A 22375-nucleotide genomic window follows, 5' to 3' on the forward strand; every position below is an offset into this window, starting at 1 on the left:
GATACAGATCCATCCTTCCTTCCAATAGATACAGATCCTTCTTCCCTCCCTTCCTTCAAATAGATACAGATCCTTCCTTCCTTCCTTCCTTCCTTCCTTCCTTCCTTCCTTCCTTCCTTCCTTCCTTCCTTCCAATAGATACAGATCCTTCTTCCCTTCTTTCCTTCAAATAGATACAGATCCATCCTCCCTCCCTCCCTCCCTCCCTCCCTCCCTCCCTTCAAATAGATAGATCCATCCATCCATCCTTCCTTCCTTCAAATAGATACAGATCCATCCTCCCTCCCTCCGTCCCTTCCTTCAAATAGATACAGATCCATCCATTCTCCCTCCCTGCCTCCCTTCCTTCCTTCAAATAGATAGAGATCCATCCTTCTTTCCTTCCTTCCAATAGATACAGATCATTCTTCCCTTCCTTCCTTCAAATAGATAGAGATCCTTCCTTCCTTCCTTCCTTCCTTCCTTCCTTCCTTCCTTCCTTCCTTCCTTCCCTTCCCTTCCCTTCCCTTCCCTTCCCTTCCCTTCCCTTCCCTTCCCTTCCCCCTTTCCCTCTGTCTTTATTATGCATTTGTTTTTATTTCTACTTCCCGCCTGGCTTCAACACCTTCCTCTCCCTCCGACAGCACCCCCGCCCCCCCGCCCCGTCCGGGGGCTCCGGCTCCACCTTTTCATCTCCAGGCGTTCAGCAGGCTCCGCGCACCGCGCGCTCCTCCGCGCCCGCGCCAAGGCCAGCGGGCGCCCTCCCGCCCCCTTGACAGCCCGGGGAAGACGTGCCGGCCCCGCCGCCCTTCTTCGTCCCCGGCGGGGACCGCCGCTCGCCACCGCGCCCCGCTTCCCGGGTGGCCGAGCCCGGCAGCGCCGCCCCGCCCCGCCCCGCCCCGCCCCGCCCCGCCCGGGCCCAGCTCCGCCCCCGGCCGCCGCTCGCTGATTGGCCTCCCGCCGCCTTCCCCGGGCTCGTCTCCTCCCCTCCGCCCGATGGGCCTCGCCACCTGGTCCAAAAATTCCCCCGAGGGGACCGAGGGGCTCCGCGACCGGCGGCACCCGGCACCCGGCACCCAGCACCCACCGGGCGGCGGGGCCGGGCGCGCTGGGGCGCAGGCGGGGAGGGGACGCGGAGGAGGCGGGAGGAGGAGCGAAGGTGTGGGGGACAAAACTTCTGAAAGGAACAGGAAACCTGCCGGGGAGGCGGCGGCTGCGGCTCTCGGGGCGCCCGGGCGGCGAGGTCGCGGGGAGCGCGGCGGGCGGGCAGGGCTGGGCCCCGACACCCGGTCACCGGGCCGTGCCCTCCCCGCCGCCGTGGGCGCTGCCGCCGCGCGCTCCGCTCCGTCCCGCCTCTGCCGCCGCGGCTGCCGGGAGAGGGCGGCGAGGGCGCGGGGAAGACGAGGGACGCGTGCTCCGGAGCATGAAGCAGCATGTCTGATAAGATGTCCAGCTTCCTCTACATAGGGGACATCGTGTCCCTGTACGCGGAGGGCTCGGTCAACGGCTTCATCAGCACCCTGGGGTAAGCCGGGGGCGGGGGCCCCCCAGCCCTGCCCGCCGTGCGCGCGCGCCCCCGCCCCTGGGGCTCCCCGCGGACAGCGCCCGGGCGCTCGCTGCGCGCCGGCGGGGAGCTGCCTGCCCCGGGAGGCGAGGCTTTCCCAGCCGCTTCGTCATCCGAAGCTCAGAGCCGCGGCAGAAAAGGAGGAAGTGATTCAAGAGCCCCGAGACAGGGCCCTTGCGGAGAGGTCTTCTCCGGCTTCTGCACGGGGCGTTGGGGTTAAAATGCCTGTGTCCCCTCAGGGGTGCGGCAGACGCGCGCCTCCACCGCCCTGGAGCCCCCCTCGGTGCCCGGGTCGGCCTGCGAGCCGATCCCGCGATGCGCTGCCGTGAGCCCGACACTGTGGCTTTGCCCTCGCGGGGTGGCTCCCCGTCCCGTCTCCGCTGGAGTAGTTTTCTCTGGGCTTTGCCAGACGGGGACTTGGCCCGCCGTCGGGGCGGCCTAGGGACAGGGCAGCGCTGTGACCCCTCACGGGTCCCCAAGGGCCTCCCGGGTTCCAGAGCTCGGACGGGCTTTTCCCCGTCTCGGGCCTTGGCCCACTGAAATCCTCCACCTCTCCTGGAACTCAGCCGAGTGCAGGGCTCTGGAGACTCGAGTTGATTTATGAATGGGGGAAATATGTCTATAAACATAGCATGTGCTACTTGCTGAAATAGGACTTCCTTGATTACTGGTATTTTCTCTCTGTCCTGACTGTGAATACCGGTTAGCAGCTTAAATGCACAGGGCAGTGCATTTTGATGCGCACGCATTTCTTTCTTTCTTTTTCTTTTTATTTTTTGGTTACTTTATGGTCTCCGTACTTAAGACTGCCCCGTCTTCCAGATTTCAGGCTGCGGAACTGGTGTTTCCACTCCTGGTTGGTCACTGTTTTCTGCTGTTAGGTTTTAGGGCACATGACGGAACATGCAGTGTCCTTGGACCGTGACTGTGAGCCGTATTATAACGGAGTGACAGGGGACCAGGAAGGCACCAGGACTTAAAACAGCTTGTGTTCATTGTGCATCTCCCCTAATCGGGGAAGGAAGGCAGGGGGATATAATGTTATCCCTGTAAGGTGGATGTTAATTGTGAAACTGAAGTGTGGAAGAAAAATGTATCAATGGCCAAATGCCTGTGTTGGGTTTGTTCCTGACAGTATTGGGTCAGTTTTTGCAACCCCAACAACGTTTTGCAGATGAACTGGGCTGCACTTCACCTTTTCCCACCATAGACTCTCTGGGTGGTGGTTAAGCAGGAAATGCCCAGGCCCAAAATGTTTAGGGTCAGATCCTGGCGAATCCACATGTGAACCTTAGGACCCTGAGCAAAGTTACAATATTGCTCAGTATCTCAGTTTCTTCATGTCTGAAAATGGGAATGATAGTGGTTTCTGCCTCAGAGGGCTGTGGTGAGGACGAAGGGAGTTAATACATGTAAAATGCTTAGCACAATACCTGGCACATAAAAAGCCCTTTTGTAAGTGTAGGCTATTGTAATTATCACTACCTTGGTGACTGTGAGCAATAGTTACACTTGTAGACAAAATAATGAAAAGGACTAGGAATAGAGCATACAACCTAGACAAATAAAAGGCCATGTTTTTGTAGTATCTTGTTCAGCAAAGGTATGTGTTTGTGTACCTATACACACACATGGGGCTAGAGATGGTAAATCAGGAAGCTACAACTCTAGCGGTTGTGCAGTCTCTCCTGCTCATTTTGGAGATCAAGGAACCGAGGGGAAAAGAAATGAAACGACTCGCCTAAGAATCAAGACATTAATGCCCAAAGCTGAAACCGTAACCCTGTCTCCAGATTCCCAGCAAAGTGTGTGTTTCTTTGGTTACACATCATAATAAAAATAAAGCCTTGATAAAAGTAAGCTCGACCTTTAATGAGGCATATGTTTCTAGAAATATTTATCAGTATTCAGTATTTCTTGCTGGTGTTTTGAAGGCTGAGTTTCCTTAGGATGTGTGTAATAGTACTGTTCTGTTAACAAACCGAGTCTTGTTGAGGTTCCTATGACAAGACCTCTGTGCAGTTCCATTCTAAGGTGAGGAAGGATCTTTAGAAATGCTGCCCTTGGTGAAGCTGGGTGCTTTGGATATTCTTTTTCTCTAACTTGGGGAGCTAAAAATTTGTTTTAAAGTTTCTGATTGCTGTGTTAGCTCTTTATCTGCTTGACACTTGATAGCATGGTGGTTTTTCAAATTCAGCCGGAGGGAGTAGTTAATGAGAACTTAATTTACACAGCATTTCAAGGTAATTCTTGGTAAAGGTACTTGTCTGTAAAGAAATTTTGTTTGCTCTTAACATTTGGTGTGAGAGGGAGTTTTGGAGCATATGCATTGTTCTACTTAGCTTTAAGGAAGTTTTGCAATAAGGTAATGAATTTTTCTGCTGAAAAGAAAATCAGGTTCACTCTGTGAGAGTTTAGCAGGCTTCTCAGAGGTACTTCCTACTGGAAGTGTGGGAAGATTTTCATAGGCTCTGTGACCCAGCTTCTAAGTTCGATTTTTCAAGTCTGTGAAAATTAGAATGTCCCAGTTGCAAAGATTTGCATTTCCTCTTTTTTTCTCCGGTTATTCTTTAACCAATACTTACCTGGTGTTTCTGAATCCGTTTGTTGCTGACTGAAGTGTTATACTCCCAGCTTGTATAGGTGCAAAAAGGGCCCAGTTTGTATTTTCTTTTCTTTTTTTCCAGTTTGTATTTTCTAACTTAACTTTTCATCTAAAGACCTATTTAGGAAATCATCTAAAGACCTATTTAGGAAACGATTATGGGACGCCTGGGTGGCTCAGTAGTTTAGCATCTGCCTTTGGCTCATGTGATCCTGGGGTCCTGGGATTGAGTCCCCCATTGGGGTCCCCACAGGAAACCTGCTTCTCCCTCTACCTATGTCTCTGCCTCTCTCTCTGTGCCTCTCAGGAATAAATAAATTTAAAAAACCAAAAAAAAAATTGATTTAAGGAAAACTGCTTTATCTATTTATTTAAAGATTTTATTTATTTAAAAGGGAGAGAGAGCATGAGAAGAGATAGTGGCAGAGGGAGAGGGGGAAGGAGAGGGAGAAGCTGGTTCCCCACCGAGCAGGGAGCCTGAAATGGGGCTGGATCCCAGGACCCCTGGATCATGACCTGAGCTGAAGGCAGACGCTTAACTGACTGAGCCACCTAGGCGCCAGAGAACTGCTTTAAATCTTAGAGAATGAAGATCCTAGAGAATGAACATATATTGTAAATACTTTTTTGCTAATGGTACATTTTAGGATTGTCATCTTTAATTTTTAAAGGGAAGGGGGGGAATTTTGGAATCTGCTGTACGATTTCAAATGCAGTGGTAATTGTTCCTTCTGCTCTTTTAAAGTTTCGATATCCTGAGAATGACTTTGCTGGCTGTTGCCATATCGGACACTTCATATTTCTGGGTCCATCCACTTGACCAGTGGTTAGATGCCATACAGTGGGAATGAGCATAGCAGAACTTCCAGGATGGGTGGGATAGAATCAGGGAAAGGTATTTAACTCCGTCATTATCCATCCTCCATAGGATTGAGAGGTTTAGCAGATGACATGTATGCATCTGTGTGTGTGTGTGTGTGTGTGTAAGTGATTGCTGCCTTTGGTTTGAAATTTCATCATAGGATCTACTAAGAATCAACACCCACTAGTTAATGCCTTAGTCACTGATGCAGTGACTGCAAAGCACCTTCAGAGTCTCTTAGCCAGAGTGCCAAAAGGTTGGGGCCCTATTTTTACTTTCTGCTTGATTTTGGCCAATTCAGTGAACTTTTCAGTTCCTTTGTTTCCATGTTCAATGGCAGACGTGAGGTAGGGTGGTGGTGTGTCACATAGTTTATAATTCGTTCCTGGGATGAATGAAACTGCAAATGTGTGCCTTTTATTGTTCCAAGTTATAGTCCTGCTCCCATTAACGTTTTTGATATTTAAATATTTGCAGATTTGTTTTATTATCATCTTCTTTTTGTCATTGAATTATGCTACTCTTATAGTTTTAAAAATCTTTCCCTTACTAGGACTATCTGATCAGTGAAGAGTCAAATAGATGAAGCAAGGAATGGTTATGGTCAAGTTTTATTTCAGAATAGTTTGTAGGTTATCTTTAGTCTTCCAAATAGAAGCCTTCAGAGTAACAGCCAGTATTTCCTGCTGCCATTAGCTATGTAAATGTAACTTTGTTTTGGCTAAGGCATATGTTATTGTGATCAAAATATCTAAAAATCCATCGAATATTTGCATGCCTGTTCAGTGGGGAGGAAGAAGACCGTAGAATCTCGAATACTTGGTTGTTTTGGAAAGTCTAAGGGTTAGTAGTGTCATGTTATGGAACTTGAAATCTGCTCAAGTACAGAGACACTTTCTGAAGTGGCGAACATAAAGTCTATTTTAAGCTAAAAGGTTGACTGTTTCATTAACTTAGAAGTCATTCTTTTTGACCCTCTTTTGTGGAGAGAGCTCAGTCAGGTAAACAACCATCCCTCCTCAAAGGCCCCTGATGCTTCGTTCTGATAGACTAGAATTCACAGGAAACTGCTTAGCCTTATTCTGGGTTTAACAGAAGATTTTTTTTTTTTTTTTTTGGCATATGTAGCACATTTCATAAGCACATTTTTCCCTTGGAACTGTTTTTGTACAGATGGAATATAGATAACTCACAGAAAATAGAATACTATAGACTCATAATTTAAAACTGAAATTCCAGGCACAGGGTGTGTCTTCATATATAAATCTAGAAGAATAAGTAATAGTGGACTTCTATGACAAAATTATAGCACAATAGCCAAATGACTTTAATTCTTTTTTTTTTTTAAACACCAGTTTTTGGTAACATAATCAGATTACAATGAGAAGTGAAATTTTATGATCATTCATTCATTTAATGGATAAAACTGCCTTTCAAAGGTATTGATGCCTTTTTTTGTGGTTACCTTTCTACACTCATACAGATTTAAATAGGAAAGTTTCCAATATATGCCTTCAGAAAACCATAATTCTATTAAAGAAATACAAAACAATAGGTATGGAAAATAGGGAAAGAAAATAGAGCAGCGTAATAAGCACTGGTGGCACTCATGGTGAATGGATAGGTGATTTTTATTTTCATTTTTGTATCTCTTGTATCTCCCAGATTCTATATATGTTTCTTTAATTAAACATCTATTACTGGTATAGTCAGGAGAGTTAGTTAAAGTGAAAACGATATTTTTAAAGATTCTTCAGTTTTTTTTATTACTGTTGGTCAGTAGTATTTACCTTAAAAAGCATAAATAAATTATTGTCCTGGTCATGGGCAGTGAAGGAAAACTATAAACTAGGAAAACTATAAACTAGCATCTGTGTTGCTGAAATAGATGGTTATATGTCTACCATAGCCAAATTTTTTCCTATTATTTGCTATCATTGGCATTGAAAATGTATTATGGAAAAATGTTTGTCTGGCCAGTAATGCTGAGCAATTATGAATGATTGGTTTAACTTATGCACTAAATAGATAGTTTGTTTTATTTTAGAAGTCTGTTTACACATGCAAGAAGTATGCACTTTAGCATGGCTGACTTGTTCCTGTTTGTAATCTTAGTAGTCACTATGGTACTTTTATTTCCTGAGTCAGCATCTATAGGCAATAGTTTGTGAAGGATTTCTTTTTGTGTATGAATAATTGAAATGTTTTCATTAAGTATCTTCAAAATGGATGGCTTAGCTTTTTCAAAATTCAAATTAATAATTGGCTAACAATAGTTATTTTATAGTTTATACAACACACATCCACAGAAATCCAACCCTGAATTGAGAATAAGTTAAATTATGAGGTTATTTAGAAAAAAACTTTAATCATAAAATTGAAAATGTGTTTACATCATGAATCAAGCCCGGTAACTTGTGATGTTGTTTATGCAGGAGCATGCTGCAGATGGAATCATTAATTCATTCAACAAATATTTAATGAGTCCTGATTATGTGCTTGGGATACAGTGGGAAGAGAGGCTAGATTTTTTTTTAAGATTATTTATTTATTTATTTATTTATTTATTTATTTATTTATTTATTTATGAGAGACACACAGAGAAGCAGGCTCCATGCAGGGAGCCCAATGTGGGATTTGAACGCGGCACTCTGGGATCACGCCCTAAGCCGAAGGCAGACGCTCAACCACTGAGCCACCCAGGCGTCCTTAGATTTTTTTTTTTAAGATTATATATATTTGAGAGAAAGAGAGAGAATGGAGGGAGGAAGAGGGAGGGGAAGAGGGAGAAACAGACTCTCTGCTAAACTGGGAGCCCAAGGTAGGGCTCAATCCCAGGACCCTGAAATCATGACCTGTTGCCAAAGGCAGACCCTTGACCAACTGAGCCACCCAGAGGCCCAGAGATGCTAGATCTTAAACGGTGTTTAATTATTATCTCCAAAACTAAAACTGTCTTTGAGAATTTGTAGTAAGTAGAATCGTTTGAGAACTTGGCGAAGATCTATGGGAGAGTAAATGTACTGACACCTTCTTTGCTCTCAGTGCTGTAATTACCACGAAGTAAGGAACTGTCATTTTAATCTTTGTTGCCTAGCACCTCACACAATTCCTGTTTAATAAATATTTGTGAAATCAGTGTAGTAACTATTTAGTGATGGAGGTAAGATTGATATTGAATAACCACAACATAAGGCAATTCTTTTAAAATGTCATAAAGATGATTAAAAACAGTGTTATAATGAAGTCAGAAGAGGATTCATTGCTTCTGGCTGGTATGACCTAGAGAGGGCTTCTAGAAGGAGGTGGTATTTACGTAGAACTTTGAAAGATCTTTAGGATGGATATTTGTCTCAAGTCTATACCCATAATTTGATCATGTATTCTTGGTACTTTTTTCTTCCATTTAAAAAGAAGCTTGGTGAAATTTTACTGTCCATTTTGATAGCTCCAAAAAGGGAAGCAAATAATTTGATACTTTTGAGATATGAAGAAATAGAAGAAATGATATAAGAACATATTTTATCCTTATTACCAATTGTAAGATGTTTTAGTTTGGTTCAGACCCTCTGACTTTTTGCCTCCTGCTGCCTGTGACTGTTCAGCGCACACACACACACACACACACACACACACACACATTCCCACATGGTATAGAATACCTTTCATAGGTTCCTATGAATGCAGAAAAAGACTTAGGGAGTGAACAAAGCATAACTTGAATACATATCTAAATTCTTAGAATTCAGATGTGTAATTGAGCTTCTTCTATCTATTAATTAGTAAGGTGTTTGAGCTATTAAAATATTCTCATAAAAATTTCTTTGTGAAAATTATAAAATGCTGGACTTTTGTTATGTATTAGTTTTCCAAAAACAATTCCTCAACAGAGTCCTAAAGAAAACTGAAGGTTTATTTTTTAAGATTTTTATTTATTTATGAGAGTCAGAGGGAGAGAGGGAGAGAGAGAGAGAGAGAGGTAGAGACATAGGCAGAGAGAGAGGCAGGCTCCATGCAGGGAGCCTGATGTGGGACTTGATCCTGGGACTCCAGGATCCCGCCCTGGGCCAAAGGCAGGTGCTTAACCGCTGAGCCACCCAGGCGTCCTGAAAACTGAAGTTTTTAATTAAGTAATTCCTAGATATTTAGTGCTCCAACACGTTGTGGTAATGACTAATCTTGAAACAGTCACTAAGAGCAGATATTACTACTCTCCACATCTTATCTCCTATTGAAAAGAGGATTCTTCAGATTATGCAAGGAATTACATGGATCATCAGAGCTAATTATAAGAGCATAAAGAAACAGAACTCACAGAAAAACCAAAATATAAAACTGGACGATAAAGTTGTTGATTGACCTTTCTAGTGACAAATCAAAGTATATTACAGATGTCTCCTGCTCTCTGAAAGTTCAGTTTACCCCATTAAAAAAAAAACCTACATTAATGCTTGTTTTCTCTAATTGAAAGAAATCCAAAGAGGATTTTTGCATTTATGAAATGGTAATTGCTTCTTTGCTTTATTTCAGTTTGGTTTATGAAAGGTGTCATAGGAATGCTCTACTTTCTGATGGGGGTGGGGTGGAGAGGGAACCTGTTGTTTTGTAAAAATTGCAGAGAATAAAGTGATCTCCAACTCATGTTCCAACTCACATTTAATTACATTATTTACAAACCTTGTACTGAGTTGTCTTGGAACTCTTGAAAAAACAGTATATCAGTATCTTTTGCTATCCTAATTCTCACCACCCTGTCTCAAAAACCCAAAAGACTTGGAAAGCAAAAGATACTTGCATATTATTTTCCCACATGGTTAAAGCCTAAGAATCAAAAGTCTGTAAAATATATTAGAAGTAAGGTTCTTAAAAAAAAAAGAAGTAAGGTTCTTTTGTTTGTAAGGAACAGAAACCATCTCTGGCTAGCTTAAGCAAAGAAGGAAATGTTAATTATAAGGATACTGGAGGAACTCCAAGAAATTGAATGATGAGCTCAACAACTGAGCAATAAGAAAGGCCGAAACCCAGGGCTGCTGTGGGAATCTGTAGAGCAGAACTTTCTCTCTCGAGTCCTGCCATTCACATGAGTTGGATCCAACAATTCCTATACTCTACATCTTTCTTCTTAAATTTCAGAATAACAAGTGATGGAATTTGGGTCCATTTGGATTATTCACTTATGTGAATGAAAGAAGTGATAGTGCCAGGTTTAATTACCAGAGAAGTCACTGAGCAGGGCTCTCTGATTTCTGCCAGCTTCCAGGCAGTCTGGTGTGGGTGCGGGAGAGCTAAGAGGAGTGTGAGCTTAGATCACCGCTTGCTTAGTGGGTAGATTAACGGTAACTTCTTAGTGCTTTTCTAAATCATAACTGTGGGAAAATATATTTAACATACATTTTACCATCTTAACCATTTCAGGTATAAGCATTAATCAGATTTAAGTGTTGTGTAGCTATTGCCACTATCCATTTTCAGAACTTTTTCATCATCCCAGACAGAAACTCTGTTAACTGTTAGAAAGTCACTCTCCCTGCGTCTTCTCCTCCTCTCTGCAATTCCTAGTCTACTTTCTGTTTCTAGCAGTGGAATTGGTGGGTCATTGGTAGCATATTTAACATTTTGCCTCAGCCTTTCCTATTCTCCTTGTCCTGCTTTACCCCTTCCTCCCCATACTATCTTATTACCGTATGTAATATATAAGATACATAAATAATGTATCCATTGTTTATCACCTGTCTATAAACTCTTTGTAGGTAGGTATCTTTCTGTTTTGTCACTGAATATCTCAAGTGCTGGGCTCCATAAATATTTATTGAATTAGGATATGTATATTCTCAAATCCCTAAGTAGCTGTTAACATCAGCCCTCCTCTGGAGAAAAGTCAATGTAATTGTTCTTACTAAATGTTTTGAGAATTCATATAGGTAATTCTTTTAAAACAGATGAAAGTTGTCATTGGTTTTATGGTGCCATTAAATCTTACTATAATAGGTAGTTTAATAATCTCTTGGGTCATATCTCTGTACCTACCTGGCCCAATATGTGATAAAACCTACAGTCTGGAAAAAGTAATGTATAAAGTCTTATTTAATGGTTTGTGTATTATAGCCACATTAAAGAAAAGTTGATATTTCTGAAAGTTCAGTTTTGTTTTTAATGTGTGCAAAGGGTGAATTTGTAAGCATTTTATGAGACAATTTCTTACTTTAAATGAGCTCTTTCCCTTTGTGGATGGTATATAACATAACACATCCAGAGAGTTATTTTGCATTTTAACTGCTATGGGCAAAAAAGTTTAGTCGGAAATAATTTGCTAATATGAAACTGGAGAATAGTTGGGGGAATTTATAGAACTGAAGAAAAATAAAAGAGGGCATATAATAACATATAATTTTTATTTTTGAAATTTAGCAATAAGTGTCTGGAAAAGGATAAGCATATAAATATAGGTTGAGAGAACAAATGGTCAGTATTTTTGTTTTCCATTAATGTATATTCTGTTTATTGACCGAGTCTTTTAGAATGTGGTTGGCCTCAAGCTTATTCCAAAATATACATGTTTGGCCATTCTTCTTAAGAACTTATAATTTGCCAGAGTTGATATTTGCTCTTATTCTTGGCATCTTCACTGGTAGCAATGTACAAATAAAAACTTCTCTGAGGGTGTATTGGCATATAGAATAGAGAAATAAAGTGAAAATGATAGATATGCACAAATTACAAAATAATTAAAAGAGTGAAACAATGTCTTTCTATTTCCTTGAGTTATAATGTGCCATGATCATCTATGATAGGTGTGTAAAATGTAATAGCTTTAGAAAAGTACTTTTGAGATGAAAGATACAAAACATTATCAGAGTTTTGCTTCATTTCTGTAATATCCAAGTCAATTCAGTGGAAGTACATCATACTAATTAAATACAATGACTTAAAAATATGTTACACAGGGCACCTGGGTGACTCAGTGGTTGAATGTCTGCCTTTGGCTCAGGTTGTGATCCCGGGGTCCTGGGATTGAGTCCCACATCGGGATCCCCACAGGGAGCCTCTTTCTCCCTATGTCTCTGCCTCTCTCTCTGTGTCTCTCATGAATAAGTAAATAAAATAAAAAAAAAATACACAAATCACCAACACAGTTGCATTAGGGATCCAAAATAAGTTAATGATTTAAGGACTAGTTACTTGTGTTTGGCTAAAGTGTTCAAGGTCACTGCTGATATCAGGGACATAACTACTTAAACATTTGCATTTCAAGTAGATTTTTGGCTTCAACCATATTTTCAAAGAGGGTAATTTCAAACCTGGTTGTTAAAATAGGCAGGAAATGTAAAGAAAGGAATTTTGTTGTAGTAAGGACTCTATACTTGTGGCTAGGAATGGTAAAAATTGTGACATTTAAGTCAAATTGAGCCACATTGTCAATGAAAGTGTTAGTTATTTAAAACTTTACTAAATTAATCCATCTCTTCCATCTCTAGGATTAATAACAAATGAGAAAAGGGCCTTTACTTACTCTTCTTCCCTATTTACCTGGCAGGACATGATTTAATAGTTGAGTTCAATTCTAAACTCTTGTGAAGAATGAGCCTCCTTTCCTGATCAGTACAAATGAAGTCATTGTTATCTGTTAGGGTGAAACACAGTGCTTATTTCCACTGTTAGCTGCTACAAAATCTCTCAGAAAGTCTTTTAAAATATTATCAAATTGCAAGTATAAAAACACTTTTTTGTTATTGAGGAAGCTGGATAAAGAATTGTTTAGGTAAATTGTCATGTAGGAGTTTTGCAAGGCAGTAATTGCTTTGGCAATAGTATATCAATTTATAGTATGACAATTTTCTAAAGAGTAGATCAACATTTGTTTTGCATATTTTTTCAAAATGGAAGTTACAATTAATGTGATAAACTCTAAAGAATTGATGCCAACTGCGTCATTTAGTTTGAGCCCTATTTAAGTTAGCAAAATGCATTTTAATTTCAATTTCTATATCACAGACAGCTAGTTATTCTCTCAAATTCATTTTCCCTTTCTTTCATACTAACAGAAGTATTTGAGTTTGTGGGTTACCCATAATAAAGACCACATTTCCCTTGCTTCCTTGCAACCAGAGTGGTCATGGACTGAATTTTGAGGTCAGGCCTTTAAAGGAGACTTCTACTGCTCTCATCCCTTCCCTCCCTCCCCCTGCTGTTTGCCATTGGGTTGATTGTAGTATGAGCAGGTTAGAAGCCATCTTGAATTAGGCTGATGGATCAATATATTGGGAATAATAGAGCATCAGCAAATGAACCTGTTCTCTGGATCTCCTCACTTCCTGGCTTGACCACATTCTAAGAGAAGATAGGCAGATAAAGGCCAGATCATATAGTCCCCATTAGGTAATGTGAAGCCTTTGAAGGATTTTTTAAAAAGATTTTGTTTATTTATTCATGAGAGATACAGAGAGAGAGAGAGAGAGGGAGAGAGAGGGAGAGAGCGAGAGCGAGGCAGAGACACAGGCAAAGGGAAAAGCAGGCTCCATGCAGGAAGCCTGACTTGGGACTCGATCCAGGACTCCAGGACCACGCCCTTGGCCAAAGGCAGATGCTCAACCACTGAGCCACCCAGGGATCCCCCATTGAAGGATTTTTAAGCAGGAGAGTGAGATGATTAGGTTTTGCTCTAGGAGGATCAGACAGTGCTAAAGAGAAAGAATAGAATAAGGTTGCAAATGGTAGGCATGGGAGGAATCCGGGTCCTACATGAAGGTAGCCTGAACCAAGGAGCTGTACCTTCTTAGACCTAAGAAGTTTTACAGATTGAAATATTCGCTATGACTTTTGAGGCTTTATTTTAAAAATGAAACACACAGACTTGAAAGAAGTTTCTCTTTCATTTGCTTATGTTTGGATAAAAGGTCATTAGCCCAGTACAACTTCAGGCTCTCCTGGGCTCTGAGAGAAAAGCTTCTTGTTCTATGCTTTCTTTCTTCCCCTGGCTCTTTTTGGCACGATGCCTGCCCCCGTCCCCCCTCTTTGAGTTGCACATACATTCTGAGTTCCCTCTTACTTACCACAGGGCCTTTTGACATGTTTTCTTCTCTGTCCGGTAGGTTTCCCCACGTAAGCCCATCCCTTTCACCTAATTTATACCTGTTCATCATTCAGATTTCAGCTTGTTGATCTTTTGCAGTGAACTTTTCCTGATCTCCAGGCTGTGTGAACTCCCTTTCTATATGCTCATACAGCACCATATTTTTTCCCTTGAGAAAACTTGCCATAGTTGTGGTTTTAATTTTACTTAAACTCTGTAAGAGCAGAGCCCGTCAGTTTTGTTCACAATTATGTCTTCTAATACCTCACAGAGTATCTGTCAGATAGTAGATACTGAAGAAATTTTGAGTTTGATTCAGACAAACCTGGTTTCTTTCTTTCTTTTTTTTTATTTATTTTATTTTATTTTTTTTATTTTTTATTTTTTGAGAAAAATTATATGTGGATTAATGCTTTTCTTATAATTCCTTTGGTCTTTTTTTTTTTTTTTAAAGATTTTATTTATTCATGATAGAGAGAGAGAGAGAGAGAGAGAGAGAGGCAGAGACACAGGCAGAGGGAGAAGCAGGCTCCATGCAGGGAGCCCAACGTGGGACTTGATCCCGTGTCTCCAGGATCATACCCTGGGCTGCAGGCGGCGCTAAACCACTGAGCCACCCGGGGGGGCTCTCTTTTTTTTTTTTTTTTTGACAAACCTGGTTTCAAAGTACAACTCTTCTTGGTATGACCTTAAGAAGTTACTTAATACTGAAACCTCAATTTCTTTATCTGTAAAAGTGGGATTATTCCTTAGGTTATATTGCCATGAGATTAATGGGAATTAACATATATAAAACCCTTAGCATCAAACTCTTACCATCAGGCACCCAAAATTAAATATGTAGAAACTGTTATTACAACAACTGTATTGTAACAACTGCTGTTGTTATTACTATTACTTTTATTGTTACTATATTCAAAACATCAGCTAGAGTCTCTTTTTGGAAGCTTGGTTGAGTTCATGTGTGTTGATGTTCAAAGTTCTGCTGAATTATGTTTATAAAATTTTTTAGTAAATGAATTTAAGCTGGTATTTGTTTAGTAGGCTGTTCAAAGGCACACTACCTTATCTATTATTTATTTTGGTTTTGGCTTTTTTTTTCTTCCTCACTTCGATAATGCACGTTACTAAATTGCAGGCACTTATATTTATCTTTTATTAGTGGTTTGATGCCTGCTATCCTTTTGATGTAATGCAAACACCTGAAGTGTATCAACATTAGTAATAACCTTAGAATTGCTTGGCATATATATACCCTATCTTCTTTGACTAGACTTTTCAAGTGTTGTTACATTTTAAAGATAACATGTTATTTTAGTTGCTGACATTTCTTCCCTGGTAGGACATAGTGGTAAAAGGAAACAATTTTGTTTTATTTATTGAAACAAAAAAATGTTTGCTTTGGAGCCATTAGGATAGAGATTTTACACAGTTTTCCACTGGACAGCTGGTGCTACTGTATCTTCTGTGGTTTCCTATTGGCCAAGAACTCCTAATGAACATCTGTGACTGGTAGAGGGATTAGCAAAATCATTTCTCTAATTCGGATAATTAGTTGGTTTACAAATAACAAATTTGCCTAGGATAATCTTGTTAAATTTTGAATAGTGACTAATCAAATAATGATGGTTACTTATCTTGGGAACACTAATGATTTTTAGACAAAATCATAGGGATCTGAAAGGCATGGAGTGTGTTCTTACTCCTGCCTCTTAGATCTGCCTAACGAACAAAAGTACATAGGCTCTAGCCTTTTTTCAGTTAGGCCATAAAAGAAGGTTTTACTACTTACTGGAATCTTAGTATATGTATGCACACAAACTGTTGAAGAATCCTTATAAATAAAAGCATTTAAAAAACCACTTAAAATCCCCTCTTTATAAGCTCTTGTTTGAAAGTTTCTCTGTGATGCTTCCTTTTAGCTAATATAAAATCCTTATGTTGCAGTTTATACCAGTTTGCTTTTCTAGTCCTACTGGAGTAATGGATAAGAGCTCCACACATGTCACATTCCTTGTTATGACAGAACTAGTGAACCTGAAGATCCGTGATAATCAGGGTGTTTTTGGTTGCGAGAAACAGAAGACCCAACTGGAACAATTGTCAGCAAAGAGAACTTTGTAATCACGGTAACTGAAGAGTCTAGGCAGAGCTCTGTTACAGACTCTGTCCCTTGATTCTGTTTTATCATGAGTGTTAGTTCCATCCTCAGCAAGCCTCGGTCTCTGGTGGTGGCATGGCTGCCAGCAGCTTCTGCCTCACAGTACCCTATCCTCTTACCCTCAGAGCTGAGAAGAGTGCCTCATTTCCTCAGACCCTAGAAGTACTGCAGTCATCACTGTTGCTTGACTAGGATAATGGTCCCATCTTCAGCCGAACCCTGTGGCTAGGGAATGAGATGCTCTTCTTACAGAGATGACATCATCATGCCCTGAGTGGGAGAAAGAAGGGCCCTTCTCCATTATTCTCTCAGGATTCTGATGCCAGAGAAAGGCAGTGGATGCTGGAAAGGCAGACAACACGTGCCCACTGCAACCGAATAACGTTACCCCTTAGCTTCCAGGCAGCCAGATTTCCTATGTCCTTACAGCCAGGTTTTCAAATGTGAAGGCTTTAATTACCTTTGGTGCTAATAGAAGACTATTCTCTTTCCAGTTTATTACTTTTGGGCTTGTTATACTAGCACTGTTTCAGGTGGAGCTTACTTCCGGATGAAAAGGAGGAAATTTAATACAAATTTTACAATACAAATGCAAATTATTTAATATCGAAATTCAGTTTCCCATCTTTAAATTGGGAGTACTAATTAAATGTGTCCTCTGTTCCTTAGTGGTTCTTTGGGGATATGAAATGATGTTATACCTGTGTAAATGTTCGAAAAGGTATACTGGTACATGCTAGATGTTTTGAATTACCTGAATACTTTTACATGCTGTAATAAAACTCAAGTCTAGTCCAGTCTAAATTTGGCATCAACTCTTGAAGGAAAGGACTCAGGAAATTAAGGGTGGGGGTCATGGTGAGGGGTCAGAGGTAAGGGAGCAGTTTATTGCGCCTAAATAATACCTCAGTAATGTTGCTACAAAAGAAAAAAGGAGGGAGTTTATGAAACAGACATTTTCAAAATAAGTACATTATTCATAAGCACATGAATAAATGTGCTTTGATAAATGAATCTCTTCCAAAAAAAAAAAAAGAATCTCATCCATGAAAGTATATGCGTGAGAATCTCTATATCTTACACTAAATTTTATTGTGAATGCATTTCCTTTCAATGTAGATAGTTTTGTTTAGGCACAAGTAGCTTATCCACTTCATGGAATAATTGTGGCACCTTATGTGCACACAATGTACATGAATTAATTATTTTTATGGAGATACATACAAAGCAGGGTGTAATATAGCAGGATTTAAAATACAAATTTTGAAATAAAAAAAATCACTAGTTTAGATCCCCCACATTAGAAAATTTTGTTTTGAAAATACTTTCAATTAAAAATTCCACCTATTTTGTGCCAGAGCTAGATGTGAATTATGATCCCTAATTAATATGTAATATTGAAATGTGATCTTTGTGTGACCTTTCAGAAATGACACCATAAATTTCTCTAAGTCTTAAAAGTCAGTGTCTTCAACTCATTTTTTTCCTCCTATTTTAGTATTTAAAACTCAGGTCCACTTTGAACTACTGAAGAAATTGGTTAGTTATGATATAATTATCTAGAAATCATATTTAATTTCAAGGTTGAAATTAAACGACTAAATACATAGATGTTTGATAATAAGCTTTTAAAGGCAATGTGGATTTTGGAAAGATCCTTTTAAGTGCTAAGGTTTGAATTCTATCCTACCTTGAAGAGGTTCTGAGAACTTGGAAAATTATTTAATATCGGAATTCAGTTTCCTATCTTTAAATTGGGAGTAGTAATTATATGTGTCCTCTGTTCGTTAGTGGTTCTTTGGGGGTATGAAATGATGTTATACCTGTGTAAGTATTTGGAAAGGTATACTGGTACATGCTAGATGTTTGGAAAATTCATATATATATATATACATATACATATATATTTAAATGATAAAGTCATAAGGAGGTCACCCCAACCTATTTATTAGCTTGAGTTGAATCATATTACACATTTAAATATCAATGGCTTCATTTTCCAGATTTGATGTAGTTTAAAAAGCCAGAAAATGTTTCCCCTGTAAAACATTTCCCAGAAAATGTTTTCCATTGTTGTAGCAGTGATGCAAATAGAATGTTATGTACATAACCCATTATTTTCTTGATTTTATTTTGTGTTTATTGATGAAAGGACATATTTGGAAAAGAGAAATAATTTATGTATATAAATTATATATATGCATATATAAAATTATATATAACTAAAGTATTTTAAATATATGTATATATATGTATTTTTTTTAAAATGTCGTTTTAGTTAGTATAGGTAGTGGTTTTAAAATTACACTCCAAGTTTTATCTGACTACAATTCAACAGATCAATCATGATATTTGGAATGTTATTAAGAATATCCTTTTTTTAATTACTTTTTTTTTAACGAGACATGAGGAGATGAGTTATGGATTTAGGGTTTATTGATTGTTAAAAAAAGACATCTGGTCAAGCTGTTTCTTCTAACTCTGGTGTTCAGGGAAGGTTAAAGGGTGAAATACTTAGCACAATTATGTGTGTAAATCAAGATATCCATAAATTAAAGGAAATGTAACAACATTGAATGAGGGAACATAAAACACTTCCTATCACATCCTTTCTTTTCCTGTTTTTAAATTCTAAGCCCTTTAAAGAAAACTTTGCAATTTAGCAGTTCTTTAGGCTTTGTTTGGAATGCTAATGAGTCTGGCCTAGTAACAGCCCCAGCACTGCCAAGTTCTTGGAATTTAGATTTTCTCCAGTCATGGAAGGGGCTTTTGACTGGTGTGTGAAAGGAAGGGAAAACTGGATCCCTTGATGCTGTGCTTAGAGGAAGGGAGAATTAAAGAGGGTTGACGTGGGGAAAGTGGCGATAGGGCTTTCTACTATTTAGAGAGAATTTAGTGGTTTAGAATATTGAATAAAAAAGAGGGTTGACGTGGGGAAAGTGGCGATAGGGCTTTCTACTATTTAGAGAGAATTTAGTGGTTTAGAATATTGAATAAAACAGATGACCAAAAGGATGTCATTTCACTCATTCAACATTTAAATACAGGACACCGTCGGGGGAGGTGGGGCACAGCTCTAAGGATTTTTGGAGACCATTTACTGTAGGGACTATCTATAAAACTGCTTTGCTAGAGGAAACTGAAGAAGGAACCAGGGATCGTCTTGGTAATACTCAATCTTAGTTTAGAGCAAATCTTGCGCCTTTCACAGACCTTCTTCTGACAGGACAAGAGCCAGGGCCAAAGGAGACCATGATGGTTTTTTATTCATTATGACTTAGGAAAATTTCTCCTTATCCTGGCAGGAGATCCCATCATCCTGCATGGATGTGGTCTCTCATGACAAAGCCCTCAGTGTACAACCCAGAAACAACACACATCTGAGGAATTGTTTGTCTCCTTATGGATGTATTTTTTCCATGTGATTTGTTATTATGGACAGCATTATGACTTAATGTGCAAATCTGTAGGGACTTTAAAAATAACAAGCTGAAGGGATGCTTGAGTGGCTTCATGGTTGAGTGTCTGCCTTTGACTCAGGGCGTGATCTTGGGGCCTGGGATTGAGTCCCATATCAGGCTCCCTGCTCAGTGCAGAGCCTGTTCTCCCTCTGCCTATGTCTCTGCCTCTCTCTGTGTCTCTCATGAATAAATAAATAAAATCTTTAAAAACAACAGCAACAACAAAAATAACAAGCTGAAAGCTGTATTAGTTTATGGGAGAGAGCAAGTATATTACTAAATCCACATGTGTTCCTAATAGCATGTCCCATAAGATAGGGTGACCATGTAGATTTGTCTTTCTCTCCTTGATTAGGAGTTTGGCTGGCAACCATTAGTTTGGCAAGATAATAGGACCCTAAACACAGTTACTTAAAAAGATGGCTTAAGGGGCGCTTGGGTGGCACAGTCAGTTCAATGTCAGACTCTTGATTTCGGCTCAAGTCATGATCTCAGGGTTGTGAGACTGAACCCCGAGTTGGCCTCCATGCCCAGTACGGAGTCTACTTAAGATTCTCTCTCTCTTTCCCTCTATCCCCACCCCCTGCATGCTCTAGCTCTCTCTCTCTCTCAAATAAGTAAATAAATCTTTAGAAAAACCCAAATGGTTTAAAAACTATTGTGGGTAAGTTTGAAGCTTGACATTATAGAAGAGAAAGAATGAGAAAAACAGATACAGGTAAATAAGAGCACATGCTACTGAAAGACAGTAGCTGATTTTATTCATGGGGCAAATGGCTGCTGATGACATCATTCTTCCCTTGGCTCTTCTAAGAGGCAAGAGAGTCATGCCATCTTGGGACATCTTACCAAAATGTCAAGTGAGATTGTCCTTAGGGAGACATCTTTTATTGAAGAGTGAAGGTAGTGCTTACCTGGTAAATAGGAATCAGTGAATTATTTGGTCAGGATAGGAAAAAAAAAAAAAATCAGTGTGGACATTGATTACTTGTTCTTTAGTTTCACACCCAGGAGTGGCAGGAGGTTGAGAAAGAGGTTGTTTTGCCTTGAAAGGCATCTGCTTTTGGTCGTCTGGGAGTAGGAAAAGCCAAAATGAAAGCCACCAAATCACATTCATGGAGGAAGTTTTTGTGAGAAAATAGTAATAATGAATCAGGTGCTGTTAAAACATCTCCAGAAGATCATTTTTGAGTAAGGGAAAGCAGTGACCCTGGTTCCTGTTTGTCTTGTCTTATCTGCCTGCCTTCCTTTTTTTTTTTCTTTTTCTCTTTCTCTCTCTCTCTTTTTTCTTTTCTTTTCTTTTCTTTTCTTTTCTTTTCTTTTCTTTTCTCTTTTTCTCTTTCTTCTCTTTCTTTCTTTCTTTCTTTCTTTCTTTCTTTCTTCTTTCTTTCTTTCTTCTTCTTTTTCTTTCTTCTTTTCCTCTCTCTTTCTTTTTTTATCAGATAAGAATCTGATCAATATCAGTTTAGTAGAAAACCATTTTACAGGTGAAAAGGAGAGATACCTTTCCTTTTGGGTTCAGGAAAGGCAAGTGTGAAACAGACAACCTATATATTTGCTTCAAAAGGAATTAGAAAGTAGGTACTGAGTACTCCTAAGCATTCAAATGATGAGCATACTGCAGAGCATGATACCTTTCTTGAGCTTATTTTTGTAAAATTATTTTCCTTTGATTTGAAATTCTATAGATGAAACTTATAACTTTAAGAGAAGCTTCTCAAATGCTAATTTCTCTTGTAACTTTTGGGAATTATTGACATTTTGCATGTTGCAACTTGATTGCTCTTCGGTTCTATTAAATTATAATAAAGGAACTTTCAAATTCAAAGTAAGTTGCTAAGGAAAAAAATAAAGTTGGCTATTGATAGCTATATTTGTAAGCTGGGCCCTTTAAAACTTCATAGTAGGGAGAAATCCTCCTTTTGGAGAGTTATTTCTTTGTTTCCCATTAGTTTTTTTTTTTTTTTTTTTTAAATCATTGAACTGTGTTTTGGCTATAAACAGCATCCTAAGAAGAGAAGACTGTATATGATCTACAGGAGAGGATCTAAATACTCTTTTCTATTCAGTCCTTAAAACGTTAATATTTGAGATACTTTCCAGCTCATTAGGAGTTAAGGCAACCAGCTATTAGCTATTAGTTTTGTTTCCTTAGAAAAAAGGAATTATTAAAGGAGTTAGCCTCATAATGTATTTTAAAGGAGAGTGATCTTTCTGTGACATGCCTGTTGAATAAATTGTGTCGTCTTTGAACAAAACTATGCTAAGGTTAAGGGATGAGAATTTCCATAAAAACTTAGAGACCTCTTGATTCTAAGGTGTGTTTATGCTCTAAGAGTTTTCCTTGATCTTTTGGGGGTTGTGTGTCGCTTTGAGATTGAGGAAATTTAAATTGCAACTTAAATAGTATACAAAAACACAAGAGTTTATGTGTGTTTGATGGTGTTCAAGATTCCCTGAAGATCACCCATTGGATTCAAGCTTGGGAATGCTTGTGCTAATGTGTAATAATAGCTCTTTATTAAACTGGAAGCTTTGGGTTTGGTTTGCATTGTACTCTGTGGTTTCCTCAGTGTCTAGGACAGTGCCTGGCTCATAATCAATGAATATTTGTTGAATGAACAGTGATAAAATAGTTATATTTTATTTTGGACACATTTGGTATGTGGTTAA

General features: G+C 39.4%; 1 protein-coding gene across 4 annotated transcripts in view; it reads left to right on the plus strand.

The window, feature by feature from the left end:
• Positions 1-1279: 1279 nt before the first annotated feature.
• ITPR2 (inositol 1,4,5-trisphosphate receptor type 2) overlaps positions 1280-22375 on the plus strand; it is a 472511-nt gene continuing 451415 nt past the window's right edge. The window contains exon 1 of one of the 4 annotated variants that reach the window (XM_077870671.1): positions 1280-1504. In XM_077870671.1, the coding sequence (XP_077726797.1) occupies positions 1413-1504 (92 nt within the window). In that variant the 5' untranslated portion in view covers positions 1280-1412. The remainder of the gene's footprint in view (positions 1505-22375) is intronic. The other 3 variants (XM_077870669.1, XM_077870668.1, XM_077870670.1) reach the window with 3 other exon arrangements.

The sequence above is a fragment of the Canis aureus genome, chromosome 25, assembly GCF_053574225.1.
Source record: "Canis aureus isolate CA01 chromosome 25, VMU_Caureus_v.1.0, whole genome shotgun sequence".
In the NCBI taxonomy this organism is placed as follows: domain Eukaryota; kingdom Metazoa; phylum Chordata; class Mammalia; order Carnivora; family Canidae; genus Canis; species Canis aureus.